Raw genomic sequence first — 15705 nt, 5'->3', positions numbered from 1 at the left:
ATAAGGATGCATTACACTTACACCAACTTAAGGGTTGTTATACTGAACACCAATGCAAGGGGCACTTTTCTACTGACAACGACTCTAAGGGCTCAGTCACACTAGATGCAGTGCGTTCCGTGCCGATTTTGGCCGGAACGCACTTCCTCGCATTGCGGCCGGCTCACTTTTTAGTGGGGTAGGAGGGGGCGTTTTGGGCCATTCAAGTTAATGGCGCCGTAGCCACTCCCTCCGGCCGCAATGCTATCCGCCGGTCCAAACCTGCGGTCCAAACCTGTGCGGTGCGATCAAAAGGCTACAAGCACTATTTTGATTGCACCACACAGGATCGGACCGCAGGCACAATGTGCCTTGTGATCCCGTGCGGTGGATGGCATTGCGGCCGGAGGGCGTGGCTACGGTACCATTCACTTGAATGGCCCACCACGCCCCCTCCTACCCCACTATAAAAGTGAGTCTGCTGCAATGCGAGGCAGTGCATTCCGGACAAAATCGGGCCGGAACGCACTGCATCTAGTGTGACTGAGCCCTAAGAGAGCACTACAATCACCACTTTGCACAGTGCATTCCCCAGACATACTCCTGACCACTGCACTCTGTAGGCTATCCTGTACATTACATACTCCTGACTACTGCACTGTGCAGGATGTGCTGTATATTACATACACCTGCCTGCTGAACTTAACTGCTGAACTGAGATGTGCATTGGACTGCCTCCTGTTTCTGGCAAGATAATTCATGTTGGATGAATATATGTTTTGGGAGTCCATCACAACTGGCGGTCCATTATTAGCTCAAACCATGATGTTACTCTTCCTCAATGGATTCTTCTTAATGTAAAGTTAAGAAGAATCCATTGAGGATCCATTTGCAAGAGAGTGACACCTTTGTTTAGGTATTTGGGAAAGTCAGAGAAACATCTGGATACAGCCTATCCATGTTCACCTTAACTCAAACATGAGCTATCAGACAAGTACTGGTTAATATATACTTAAAAAAGCAGTTATTTGTTAAAAAATGTCCTCACCTAAAGCAAACCTGACGCTAATCAGCAATTAAGAAACTAGCCTTTGAAAGTTGAGCACCAATAGGTAGAGACCAGTGCTTTTCACTTCTTTAAACCATTTCAAGGGGGCACCAACACTGAAGTCAATGCTGAAGAACATCTCCATTGCACCCCAGAATGCCACTTGGGGACTCAGCAATGTATAGTGAGATGCCCAAACTGCACTGCAGGTGCTGTTTTGAGTTAACATGTCTAAAGATCAGAAGTGGTGTATGCATCTGATGTTCCACAAATTTAACATAATTTTACCAAACTGAAAGCAATTTTCTACAAGTTTCTTTGCTATTTTTTCCATTTGAAGACTTCAAAATAAACACCTACGCTGGCACAAGCTAAATGCCAAGTCAGAAACATTGTTGAGCAGATTCCAAAATTTGTGGTAGGTTTTCTTGTGCCTTGTCACTCATTAATGGCCAAAAAAATGCACAGGAGATACACTTCTGTCTAGACCAGGAAAACGTAGACTCAACATCTACAGCTAAGTCATTTTTTGGAACAAGGCATGAACACTCACTGCCCGAGTATCCATTTAAAATAATAATTACAACAAAAATTCCCAAAACAAGTCACAATATTTCAAAATCCAGTGAATCACAAATGCTTAGTTCACTGTGTTTAAAAAGAAATGGTCTCCAAAAATGTTTCCACATAAACTCGCATTTTCCTCCTGATACCATGGCTTTTGCCAAAATAAATCTTACAGAACAAGCTACTTTCTGCATTTTAGGATCATCAGCCAGCAAATTAATCAGGCTTTGCCCTTCAGTCAACTATATTTTTGGCATATTAATCATTTTCAGCAAAGACACAAAGATTCTCAAAGAACCACATAAGTCAGTTTCTTTATGTAGTCAATGGAACAAGAATACAAAAAATATTCAGCTCTTTTCCGAGATTTTCGTCATTCATAGGGCTGGACACCAGTATGACCAGATAATGATCACACTATTTATTGTTCCTTTGTGGAAATCACTTCTGTCCTTTTATTCCTGTTAGTGGAATCATAGGTAAACTCCCCTTAAAAGTGAGAACATGATGTAAATATATTTAATCATGAGTATCCTTGAATACAAAAACAGGCCGAAATAATAAGTAAATCCAGAAATACAGGCAACTGAAGTTATATGCAAACTTTAACTTTTGTGAATATTGCCTGCTCCTTTTCTTTCCCAGCCCTCAAAGCTTTTGTATAGCTCTTGTAATAGATGGGTGACCTTATGGGCAATAAAGAGGTGTGGGAGCCAGTGCCATGTTTGATCGTTACTGTAAAAGTCAAGATCTGCCTGTAACGTCAGCTGTCTATATTTTATACGGATCTACTGATTACGGTAACATGCAGTTTTCACCCGTTTATGCATTTTTTCAACATCTGCTTGGCTTGAATAGCACAAGTTTGATGCTGAATTTACACTGTTCCATGTGCATGCAGCCTGCATGGTGACACACATGTCTAAGTATGAATGGGCCCATAGAATTTACCCCTGTCTTTCAACACTTAACTGCAGCCCATAGATGTGAACCAGCCACATAGGAAAGAATGGGATTTCTATTTAACATGCATTTTTGCATGTATCAAAAGGACAAGTTTGAATAAGCCCTGAGACCGGTTTACTTTTAAGGTAGTGTTTAATGGTTTTTATGGTACATTCTGTATTTTCTTTATTCCTTTATTATGGTCAGAAAAAAAAAATCTGGGCCCCCCCCTTACTTTCAGTCACGGTTTCAATGGTCTTCAGAACAAACAGAGAGGGTTAAGCATCCTAGTGAGGACACAGACAGCAATAAAAACGTGACAGGTGTTCTAACCCTTCCCTACTTTATCCAAAATAAAAAAAAGTAAATTTGGTTTTAGATACACTTAAAAAAAAAACCTGTGCTTCCTGTACACATGCCACAATATTCTACTGACAATTAGACAATATAATACTTATGCTTATGCCAGGCAACTGATGAAAGTAATCTCCTCAGCCCCCATCAACGGGAGCAGTGTTAAACCTACAATAAATGTTATAGAAATAGAAGATTGAGAAGTTACACTGTAATGATTTCCGGCCTTACAAACATAAAAAAGACTAAATGACTAATCTGGAATTAGCTGCTAAATAAACATATAAAGTATTATCATCAGGCAAATTAATTTTTTAATACATTTTTTTTAATTTATGAAAATAATTCCCAAAAACAAAACTTTTATGATAAAAAACACAAATCAGCTGTTAAAGCTGTTACCTGTGCTGATATGCCCCCTAATTAGCTACATTTTTTAAATTTATTAAAATAATTCCCAAAAACAAAACTTTTATGATAAAAAACACAAATCAGCTGTTAAAGCTGTTACCTGTGCTGATATGCCCCCTAATTAGCTATTCATCAACTTGTGAGCACCATAGTCAGACAGTAGTAGGGATAGGGGGCATGCCTATGACCATGCCAGCTCACCATCCATGAAATTGGGACAAAGTGCTATATACACTATGCCCCCCAGGGTACAAGAGAAACTGACGATTTGTTCAGTGAGACTTTTTGTAGAAAACAGGAGCTGCCAAAAGAACCAAAGTGACTACTGAAAGTAGCTTCTGTCATTTTTAAACCCCAAGATCTCTTGCCCTGCATACATTATCACATTGCTGTCATACAGACCAATTACAATGTAAAGGTAAATCATACCTTTTTTTCTTAATAGTTCTGTATATCTGCATGTCATGATTTTTAGCTGATTTTTTTTGAAAATGCCTTATAACACCCCTTTCTCTGCTGTAGTGGAGGAAGAGGGGTGTGTCTGGCCAGATCTGTACTGGGCAGCATGGCCAAACTCTGGTGGCTATTGGACTGCACAGTCATATTTAGATACACTGTACAACTACCTTATGAGAAAAGTGGAGGTAAGACTATGAAAACGGCCCAGGCAGGCTACCTGATGGAGAGAAAGGTTATTAAAATAATTTGAAAATATATATTTTTTTAAATGTATGATTAATATTTACATTTAATTTTCATTCAATTAAACAGTGCACTAAAACCCTATATATCCTTAGAAAACAATGTAAAAACTATTTAGATAGGGTACATTGTTTTAGTTACCATTAAATTAACCAACATACAGTATATTGATGGTACTAAATTTTTCCTGCTTATCTGGACATCAATAAAACGTTTATAGGTTTTCCCGCAGCAAAGCAGATAATTCCATGACATACGGATAGCGTTCCAAAACATTACTGATGGAAATCAAAATACACAGACCTGGCTGAATCGGTTTAACTTTAAAATATGTCAATTTATTAGGTATACATTAACAACATCCTAACCATTGCCATAAAATTTGAAAATCCCAATCACACCACAAAATATCTAAGGATATTAAAGAAAAGGTGACATATGGGCAACAGCTATCTCAATGAGCCTTCATAAAGTCCTTTCTGCCAAGAAACAGCTGCTGAATCCCCACACTGCTCTACCTCCTTCCTTCCCAGCAGATGTGAGTAACTTCTGTTATACTTAAGAACATTTGGCAACTTCCACATATGCATCGAAAGTTGAAGTAGTACCTTACAGTAACCTGTGATGACAATTATGGAGAAGAGTAATATAATGATTCTATGACAAGGCACCAATTGTAAAACCACATTGTTGCACGTCTGTACAGTCCATTGGGACATCAGAGATGTGCATACATGTGATATTATTTTGGTTCATGTGATGTAGACGGGGAATTAAAATTCATAAGAAGCAATCAAAGAGCAATTAAATTTCAGTCTCCTACCATGTAATTAAAAGTATCCTAGACCTCAGAGAAATCTCTAATCTATAAATGTAACAAAGTGATAAAAGACACCATGATCTGGGATGCACAGTTAATGCTAATGATTAGCATCAGCAAGCCTACCACCACATACCAAATGCAATGTCGGAACCCCTCTATAGCTTGTTGACGCTCTCATATGAAATGGAGCAAGGAGGGTGGTTTGCAGGATTATGGGAGGACCAATATGTTTAGGAGTATTTAGATACAGCAGGCATCTCATATTTAGTGGCCCCTAGGCCACAGCGGATAGTAAAAAAATGAAACAGGTGGCATTAACTAGGGATGCACCGATACCGGTAATTTGGTGCCGAATACGAGCACCGATATTTTTTTCGGTACTTGCCGATACCGAATACCGAGTACCAGAAGTCCCATTCAGGAAGCCAGGCGGCGTGTAATGCCTCGCCACCTGGCTTCCTGATTAGCTGGGAAGCCGGGCAGCATGTAAAGACTCACCCCCCGGCTTCCCGATTAGCAAGGAATCCGTCCCCATGCTTCTCGTCACTATGTGACGAGAAAGCATGGAGTCGGTTTGCTGGCCAATCATGGAAGCCGGGCTCCGTGTAATGACGCGGCACCGGGCTTCCTGATTGGCCAGGCGCTGCGTCATTACATGGCGCCCGGCTTCCTGATTGGCCAGCTTCCGGCCAATCAGGAAGCCGGGCAGTGTGTAATGACGCGCTGCCCGGCTTCCTGACAAGTGACGAGGGAGCATGGAGCCGGCTTCCCGGCCAATCAGGAAGCCAGGCGCTGCGTCATTACACGGCTTCCTGATAAACTCGCCCAAATACTCGGTATCGGCACCGATACCAATACTAGTATCAGTATCGGTGTATCCCTAGCATTAAAGACACTTTTAATTTTTTCACCATTTGCGACTGACTGCTGTCAAGACAGCTTAAAGATCAGAATTTGTAAGGCATTGGTCACAAAAATATTGTGTGCACACCCAACATTCAGTCAACTTCCCGTTATTTTCACATATCATCTTCAGTACCATAAAAATGCTTATTATCCAAAAAATCATTACATGTAAATCTTAAGAAATAAACCCAAAGTTAAATTTGTATTCTGTGTCACACCTCACTGGGTCTGTGTACTTATAGCCATTTCTAAGCCTCAAACTGTGGCAACTATTGGCAAAATTAATTTTTTATACTCCACAAAACTCAATAGGAAACATATACATATCTTGACAAAGATGGACTGTGATACACTGAAACGTTGGACAGAATTACCTCCTCCTGTTTAGTCATACACTCCTGCTCAAAAAATATGAGTGCCTCTAAAACATTCTATTTATCTATTGATGTTACTGAGCAGAGCACCCAGGCACATAGTCCCTGGACAGTTATATCATTTACATTATATATTTGAGTCCAACATCCTAGGTTTCAGTGGTAAAGGAGGAAGAGCATAACTTTTTTTTTCTAAAACAAAGCACGTGCTAAAAGGAGGAGAGAGCAGAATGACAGGGGGATGAGCTCATTAGCCTGCTGCCCCTTTAGGAAAAGGACAAAGACCTGTAAGTATTACCTAACTACAGCAGAGAAAAATCAGACTGACGGGGCTGTGCTGTGTGGTAGGGGAGAGCTGTGCAAATCTCAGGACTGGATGGAAAGAAATACAAACCCTTTGAAAACAGTTTCCATATATGCATTTAATTTGTATATTTATCTCTCTGAGTTCAGATCTAAATGAAGAATGGAAGCAAGTAGGTCACTGGCACAAATGGTAAAAGTTGGTATTTCTATTGCAAAATGGTGGAATAACCCCTGCTTCTTCCTTGTGGCATGTATGTGTACATATTGGAATGATCTAATAATAACAGCCTGGCTGAGCTAGTGTAGAAAACATGAGTATGTAGTACATTTACTGCAATGTATAACAGTATGAAAAAAAGTATTATCAACAGGTTAATGGCAGTCAAACATAAGGATATAGAAAGCAGACGGTACTCACTCTAGAAAGCTGGTGATATATTCCCTGCTGCAGGCCGACCACGAGAAAGGGTTTGTGTTAGACGTAATGTGAGCTGCCATTAACTTGGCAGCTTCATGACCTTTGGTCCCACAGGAGTTTCCAATTCCATCATGGTTCATGCCAAAACTAGAACATACAAGAAAGGAAGAGAACATGTGCAGATAAGTGAGTGGCCACTAAAGATCCGATAAACACTTCACTGCTGACTGTCTTCTGCAAATATAATTATTTGTTTTGCAAATTTTAAAATAAAAATAACAACTGAATGTATCTTACAAATGAAGACGCAATCTGAAACCTAACCTATGCTTAAAGTTTCAGTGACAGCTGACCTTAGACCTCTCTGTACATGTTGATAATTGTTACAGTATATACAACTGCTGTGAAGTCATTTTCCAGAGCTAGTTATCAATCAGGATCAGCATGACACGTCTGGACTCACACATATGCATTTTTCCCTGATGTGTTTTCATTGCAATCCAAAGAAAAGCATCAAAACATGTTAATGCACATCAATGCATTGTCTCACATTTGCAATGCACATTGTATTGAATGCCAAATCGTCATCAACGTTAATTAACACATGTCATGATGCATTTGAGAAGATACAGTATGTCACCAGTACACTTAAGTATGGTGTCCAAAATCGTGTTTATTGATGCATGCAAATCATGTCACAAAGAAGGCAACACTTCGGGGCCACTATGGGTCCCATCATCAGGCTCAATATGACCAAGCCTGATGGAGGGACCCAGAGTGGCCCTGAAACGTTGCCTTCTTTGTGACCTGATGTGCATGTGTCAATTAGGAGGATTTTGGAGTGGGGTGTGCTTGTGACATACTGTATCTTCTTGGATTAAAGCGGAGCCATCCGCAGCCACTCCAGCACCCTTCTCCAAGGGGCACACTGGTAAAGAGTGCGGTGAGATATCCATTGGACTTCATGATGCATTTGCATGCACCATGATGTGCATCGTCATGCATGCCTTGAGACCAGGTTTGATGCATTTCAATTGATTTCAATGCAGAACCCATTAAGCAAAAATGTAAAGGTGTGAATCCAGCCTTAAAGTTGACATTCAAAAAGTAAATCTATTTTAGAAGAGGCTTTGCTTCTTGATCAATACCCCAACAGTCAAAAAATCCTCAGTCATTAGAGCCAGCTCTGACATGTGAAGACAACACCCTGCTTCTCTACCAAGATGTCTGCATCCGACACAGTGTAGCACAAGGCATGGTTAGTCAGTAATGGGGAGACCACAGGCACTACTGGAGACTAATGATTTGAATGGATGCAGTAACTGTTCCACCAACAATTTTCCACCCAGCTCCTTCAATTTTTCAATCGAAGAATGTTGTGCAGGAGCAGTCTTTTTTGGCCTTGACTAACTGGCTAAAATTCGCTCAGTGTGTAGCCAGCTTTTGAATGTCCTAACCCTTCAGCACTCTTTCCACAACTTTAAAAAGCAAATGTTTTATTTGGAGTTAGACTTTAAGGTCAATTCAAATATAAAGTATGATCTATTTTAACATTTTCAATTTTTTATATCATAAGTTTCCCATTAAAATGTTCAATTAACAAACAATATTACCATATAAGTTCTATGACCCATCAAAACAGAAATGAAATGTGGAGATTTTCCTCCATTTCATGTTCAGACTTGCAACCATCAAACAGACAGGAAGTAAGGAGAAACCTACCTGAACAAAGCATTACAAACCTGACAGAGGTTTTAGCCTAAAAGGAAAGGTTTTGGCTGGAGTTGGGCTTTAAAGTTTTTTTCTTTTTTTTTTCTTTTAGGGGTGAAGAGGGATGTATAAACATAGGGATATGTAATTCAAATGCAAGGTGTACAGAAGTAAAGTATTTTTAGGAATGAAATGTAAAGATATGTTGAAAGGTTTTCTTTAAGTATAAGATGATGCTTACATTGTGATTTAAGATGTGATTACAAGCTAATGAAAAATTAAATAGCTATTCTTTAAAATAAAGTTTATTGGCCATGGTTGTATTATATATTTGTTTTCAAGAAATGCATTTGCTACCAATACTCTAATGCCATAATGGCCTTTGTTCCCTGTGAAGTGAATCGAAGTTTTCGTATATGCAATGGAGGCCGGAGCAACACCACAAACTGGAGATGGACCCCTATGTTCACCAGAGCACTGACCTGGCCTAAGTATACATGACATGATACCCCCACAAGCTATAGATCCAAAATTATCACATTTTTGTTGTATGTTTTCCCTGAATACTTCACATTTCTCAGCTAACCCTGGAAGTGTACATTATAAAGCTCATGGCATGTCTTTGATTTCTGGATGTTTACATTAGTGTCTGCTGCTTTGAAGATAACAGACAAATGAATATTTGCAGTCAATCCTAACTTTCTGGGGAGAAACTTAACCTTGAATAAAGCCTTAGTAAGGACAAGGAGTCATTAAAAGACTATACCCCAATAAAATATACATAGTTACATATTTACATAGTATTTGGGGTTGAATAAAGACATACGTCCATCAAGTCCAACCCATATAGGTCCACGCATCATCTCATTCTTAGGGATACTGGTATCCCTGGATATTAAGGTCCCTCAAGAAATTGTCCAAACGTTTCTTGAACAAATCTACACTCTTGGCTGAAATCACTGCCGATGGCAGTGAGTTCCAGACCTTAACCGCTCTTACTGTAAAGAACCCTCTTCGCCCATTGTGCTGGAATTTTTTCTCCACCAACTTTAGGTGGTGGCCTCTAGTCTTTGTAATTGAGTTAATCTCAAACAGTTTGTTGCCAATGTTGCTGTCACCATTGAACATCTTGTACATGAAAATCATAACCCCCCTTAATCTCCTTAATTCCAGCGTAAACATGTTTAAGGTCAGAAGCCTTGTCTCATAGCTCTGGTCCTCCATTCCCCTAATTAGTTTTGTTGCCCTCCGCTGGACTCTCTCCAGTTCAAGGACATCCCTTCTCAGTACCGGCGACCAAAACTGGACCGCGTACTCCACATGTGGCTGAACCAACGATCTATATAGAGGCAGAATTATAGACTTGTCCCTGCAATACATCCCCTTCTTAATACAGGACAAGACCCTGCTAACTTTGTTTACCGCAGCTTGGCACTGCAAGCTACCATTCAGTTTGTGGTCTACAATGACCCCCAAATATACAGTTTATAATATAATTAAACATATTTCAGGAAAAGTGAGCCACAGTATGGACTGCTGTATTTGTATTAATATTTGTTTTGTTCTATAAATATGTTTGCCCTCTTTAAATTCCTTTTTTGTGAGTTCAAAACTGATATTTATGTCATGTTAGGAGCAGCAGGAAGGAATCACGCACTGTGGCTAATATCTTTGGGGCCAGACTTCCTCTTTCTTCTGCCATAGCCCAACTGCATTGCTCTACCTTCTATAGTTAACTGTTCTGGGCATACCCCCACCTATTTTTTAAGGCCAGCTATAGGAGTGTCTAATCAATAAATTAACCTAAACATTTGCATGAAATCATAGAGCATGTTGGTGTGACAGTTGTTCTACAGAGCAATGGTTTTGTAAGGTTAGGTCTTACGACTACCATCTCTATCTAGCCTTGGTATCACAATAGCAAGATCTGAAATATATATACAAAGTTAATATCAAAACAGATTCATAGTCATGTCCACGTGAATGTCCCCATTCTAACACAACCAGAATCAAAAACATGTTTGTGTTGTAACAACCAGAAAATTTGCAGAGAAATAATCAGACCGGTTGTAGGTGTATGCATTCAGAGTGTGTACATGAACCTACGCAGTGCACAATGCCACCAACAAACCTGAAGGGCAAAGCAAGGGTGACATTAATGCAGACACAGTCAGAATGCATTGGTGGAGAGGGCACTAAGCTGGAAACTATAATCATGCATGAGAATGCATGACTGTCAAAAGGATGATGTGCTGGTGGCTGGATAACACCCATGTCGTCCTGGCCATGGCCTTTTTTGGCTATGCAAGAATTTGTCCTTGAATATCTTCCAGGTACACCAGCTACGAGTGCTACCCAATCACACTACTAGCTTTGTGGCAGAGAGACTGTTCCTGCTATATTCTCTGTATTTAAAGCAGGACTACACCCTCCTATCCCTAGGGAGGTGCTATCTTAGCCTCTACTTGGATTGCAGTTGCCATGGTACTGCACATGCGATCAGCTATGACACCAGACATTTGAAGGCTGGAAAGTACAGTTGAGAGTTGAACTGGCAAACTTGACAGTGGGCATGCCTTGAAAGTAACTGTTTTGAAGAGACATTGCATTGGTGGGAAAAGCCAAACTCCAGGGAAAATGATGCATACAGCTTTTTAATGATGATTTACACACCCAGTGTAAAATGTACACGAGGACAGCGACGGACTGCCAACCACCCAGAGCATCAAAAAGAAGAGGAAAGCACCAAAAAAGTGAGGGAAAAGGTGACTATTGCAGCTTATTCCTCTACTTCCAGACTTAATGAGCATTAAACTCTTGCAATAAGGGGGATCCTACTGCAAGGATATTTTTTGTGTGATTCCTGGAGTTCAGCAAAAGGTATAGCATTTATATTGCTGATTTAATACGTGTGCTAGGCTCATTACCATATTGATTTTTAAAACAAAGAGGCAGATATCCTAAAGGTATTTTGTGTATGTTATTAAGCTTTAAAAGCCTTCACTGTGTAGACATCCAAAAGCCCTGAGACTGTGTTGCTTGCACTGCCATCTTGGGCATGATGTTAGCAGCCCAAGCAGACTCAGAGCTGTCACACAAGTGACACACCACAGTTGCGACAGGTCTGGGAAGAATTGTAGTTTCGAATATTGGTCAGGGAGAGCAGAATTAGACCTTGCATTAGCCATCACTTGCTCTTTAGTATTGAAGAAATGCACCCGAAGAATGACATCCCTTGGTATTTTTTCTGGCAAAAACAATGGTTTCGGGAGCCTGTGGATTCTATCAATCATCAATTCCGTGTTTGGTACATCTGGAAGTTGGATTCTGAATAATGTGGCAGCATAGGAGCGCAGGTCTTGCTGTGCGATGGTCTCAGAAATGCCCCTGATCTTAATATTATTTCCGCGAGACCTATCTTCTAGGTACGCCAGTTTAGCTTTAAGCCAGCTTACTTCATCTCTGGTGTTTTCATGGGAGTCAATGATATCATTTATAGTGGATGCGAATTCGTCCATCTTGCACTCCACATGGTCCACCCTGCCCCCTATGGCCGATACATCAGTGCGGAGGTCTTGAACCAGGGTGACCATATCAGTATGAATAGCACTGCGCAAAGAGATGAGCATATCCTTGAGAGTAGTGCCCAGTACTGGCTGATTAGAGGTAGAGAACCCATTGATCGACCCCCTCTAGCTCTCTGGTATCATCTAATGGCAATGAAAGCTGGCTCACCTCAGTGGCAGTGACATGCCCCATCATCATGCGGGCCTTTGATTTCGCCGGGCTCCCTGCAGCAGAGGAAGCCTGTGAGGAAGGCTCTCCTGATGGGGGAGATGCCCCAGATTCTGAGGTCAGGTGCCGGTGCTGTGATGACACCGGCGCTAGTGAAGACGGAGCCGGGGAGAGGAAGACAAGCCGCCGCCATCTTTGGTATTTCTCGTGGCGGAGGCCTTGAAGAAGGCCGCTAGCTTTTTCGGCCGCCTCCCCTCTTTCCGCTTGCAGGACATGGCTTCCTGTGTGCTGGGTACTGTCCTCGCTGCTCTCCTGTCGGCTGAAATGAGTGCCGATCGGCCCGAATGTGCAGAGCTCACGGACTACACGTCCATAGCAGTCGTGCGCTAGCCACACCCCCTGACACGCTACAGTTGAGGTTGAGGGGAAGGGTGGAGGAGCTGGGTCAGCACTAATTGTGACCCAGGTTCCAAGGAATTAGGAATTAGACACTCCCAGAAGAGGAGAGGGCTATGACGTCCAAGGAAAGAGGGGGCTTAGCTAGGAAATTGACTCTCCTGGAGTAATCACATTTTCTTGTAAGTTCAAAGGCACATTAGAAGTCAATAAAAAGAAGAAAATAAAAAACACGGCAAGTAAGCATTTAAAAAACTTGATTTTTCTGTGCTTTTACCTGAAATTTTATAAGTTGGTGACAGGGACTCTTTGATATTACAGACACCCTTTCCAGGGCTCTTAGTGACTGGCTGCTGAGCTCCAAATAGTGACGCTCATCACCAGACCTTATCATATAGCAGTTTATATAACATTTCACCTTTTCTAGCTAAGGGATGTTTTTAGCTTTGCTTTGAAGCAGCAAGGAAAAAAATAATTATGGTGCCAGGCAGTGGACAGAACATTTTCTCCTGTGATGAAACATTAAAACTTGATTATTTGACTTTTCCAGACGAAACAGCCCCTCTTCAGTCATAACATCCTGTCACTCTGCTGGACCAACTAGACAGACAGCTAAAGACGTTTCAGACGCAGTGCAGATTATATCTGTATGCCCACATCAGTCATTTCTGCAGTAAACATATCATTATGAAGAGGTATACCACATCCGCTTGTAAGGCTCAGACTGTCATGATGGACTGTGGATGCCACAGACATGGGATTGTGCTTTATCTAAGCAATGTGCAGCGTGCTCCCCAGCAAATGCAAATCCCATGTGATGATCACAAAGGCAGTGTGTTTCTAACATCCACAGTTCACAATAAAATGCCTTATGAACATGAACATATAATTATTGAAGGAGTTGTAAAGTCCCAGCATATACGATCCTGTTATAACATCAGCATTGTAATAGGAATACACACTAAAGTTGTTTTTAATAATGCAACAAAGCTTACTAATCCCTTTTTAGTGAGTGCTGCCTTCCCTCTGCCCGAAACTTTCAAAAACGTCCTAGATGCCCAGTGTGCTTTGCATCTCTTTCCTTGCTGCTTGATGTGATGCAATCTCGATTTCCCAAGACTACATATCCCATCATGCATTACTTCCAGTAAGCAATGGTAAAGTTACATTGTTCAGGAAGTACATATTCAGTTTTGAATGAAATTGTGTCAGTGCATTGAGGAAGTGCATCCTATGGGCATCTTCAACAAGTAAGTTTACACACGTCTAGATGGATATGGTTATTAGGAGTGGAATACAACTTATGGAAATTCAAAATAGAAATACATATTTATGTTTAGTTTTTGACCATAGATGCCCTATAATATTGTATTCACTGCTTTGCATAGGACAGAATCAAGTGTAAAGAGGCTGAATGCATGTAAACGCATACAGCTAAACCTACTTTAAAGCAGGAACATCTAAACACAGGGAAAAGTGATATGGGAAGCATTACGTTGTTTTATACTTTCCACATAACTTCTCCTGCGCTGAGAAAAATTGAACGCAGTAGCGCAAGTGTGAACTACGCCTTAAAGCTCGCTGACTTTATCACGTCTAATGCAGGGATTGTGACCATGCTTTATACAAGAGTTCTCCGAGGGACAGTCCAAAAGCTGGAGCATAGGGGAGAGAAGTTAAACGCTGATCAGTTAAAAAAGTCTTCTTCACCATACCCCTAGACATAAACAAGCAGTGAGCCCTTGCATTGTGGGGGTAGCCACACTGCAATGGTAGTGTTTTTTTTCTCTGGAGATAGGCTTTACAGTGTATGTGAACCCTAACAATAATCCTCTTTTATCTGCTGTCTTTTGGGCTGTTCAATATACCATTCAAAGTTTTTTGTTATATCAGTGCAAAAAAACCCTTTAAGCTGCCAGAAATCTAGTATTTTGGTAAAATCCTGTACTCCTGCCTGTGCGGCACTCTTATCTGTTACATTATTCCCATCTATCTCTTTGGACTAAATCCCTGTCCTTACCCATAAGTAATGGAAAAGTGGAGAGGGAGCTGTTTTGTAGGGAATTCCTAGGGGGACAAAACCCTAAGACAAGAATTGTGTTACTGGCAGAACCACCAGGTGAAAATAAACAAAAGCTTGAAAAAGAAATCAAATCTTTGGATAGGTAAGATACCCTATATTACATTTTTGAGTTTAGGCATGCTTTAATTTCCATATAACTAAGAACATGTTCGGCATACAGGCAATTTGCTGAAATGGAAATAATCAATGTTACAAAAAAGAAAACTCCAGCTGTCAATTTTATGATACAAGTTAGAGAACCATTAATCTGATTGGCTTCCATAGACAAATTAGGTCTGTGTCCTTTCCTCCAACTTTGGTAAAGTAAACTCAGTAACCAGTAACACATCAGCGTTTACATCTCAGAAACATGACCCTATAAAAATATTTATGTTATTTAAAATCCCATTAACATAGCTCTTGCACTGAAAAGTCTCTGAAAGAAAAGGTTTCAAAGCATAAGGAAAATGCTGATTATTTGAGAAGGCCAACATAGAAACATGGTCCACTAGGTTTGTAGGAAGTGACATCAAAGCCTTTGTTTGTTTTTCCAAACAAATGGCAGCCAACGACAATCAACAGCGTGTGTCATTACATATTCTCTCTTCCCAGAAATAGCACAGCAAATTTTTAAGTAATAGCCTCGGATGCCTCTGGTGACAGATCTTCTTAATCCCTTAAAAACTTGTGAGAATGCCACTCCATCTACTCACCAGTGTGCAGCACGGAGGATCAAGCCTTTGGAGTCTTGGGAACTGTTTAGCAGAGTATTGCATAGAGTTTCAAATGGTATTTGTGCTTCTCTCAGGAGGTACTGTTACTTGTCTGTAAGACCCATGGAAACAGTTCCATGTACTCTTTAAAACAGTGTTTAACCACTTGAAGACCAGGTGTTTAGACCCCTTCCTGGCAAGGCCATTTTTCAGTATTCAGCGCTGAGGTACTTTGACTGATATTAATTCCGTCATG

At 40.7% G+C, this 15705-nt stretch overlaps 1 protein-coding gene across 1 annotated transcript in view; it reads right to left on the bottom strand.

The window, feature by feature from the left end:
• Window positions 1-15705, bottom strand: part of ADAMTS6 (ADAM metallopeptidase with thrombospondin type 1 motif 6) — a 231591-nt gene that overhangs the window by 101941 nt on the left and 113945 nt on the right. Inside the window, exon 9 of the mRNA XM_018569151.1 lies at window positions 6834-6980. Coding sequence (XP_018424653.1) covers window positions 6834-6980 — 147 coding nt within the window. The remainder of the gene's footprint in view (window positions 1-6833; window positions 6981-15705) is intronic.

This window comes from Nanorana parkeri, unplaced genomic scaffold, assembly GCF_000935625.1.
Source record: "Nanorana parkeri isolate BGI_ZX_2015 unplaced genomic scaffold, ASM93562v1 scaffold34, whole genome shotgun sequence".
NCBI classification, from domain to species: Eukaryota; Metazoa; Chordata; class Amphibia; order Anura; family Dicroglossidae; genus Nanorana; species Nanorana parkeri.
This window is presented reverse-complemented; position numbering and strand designations above follow the sequence as displayed.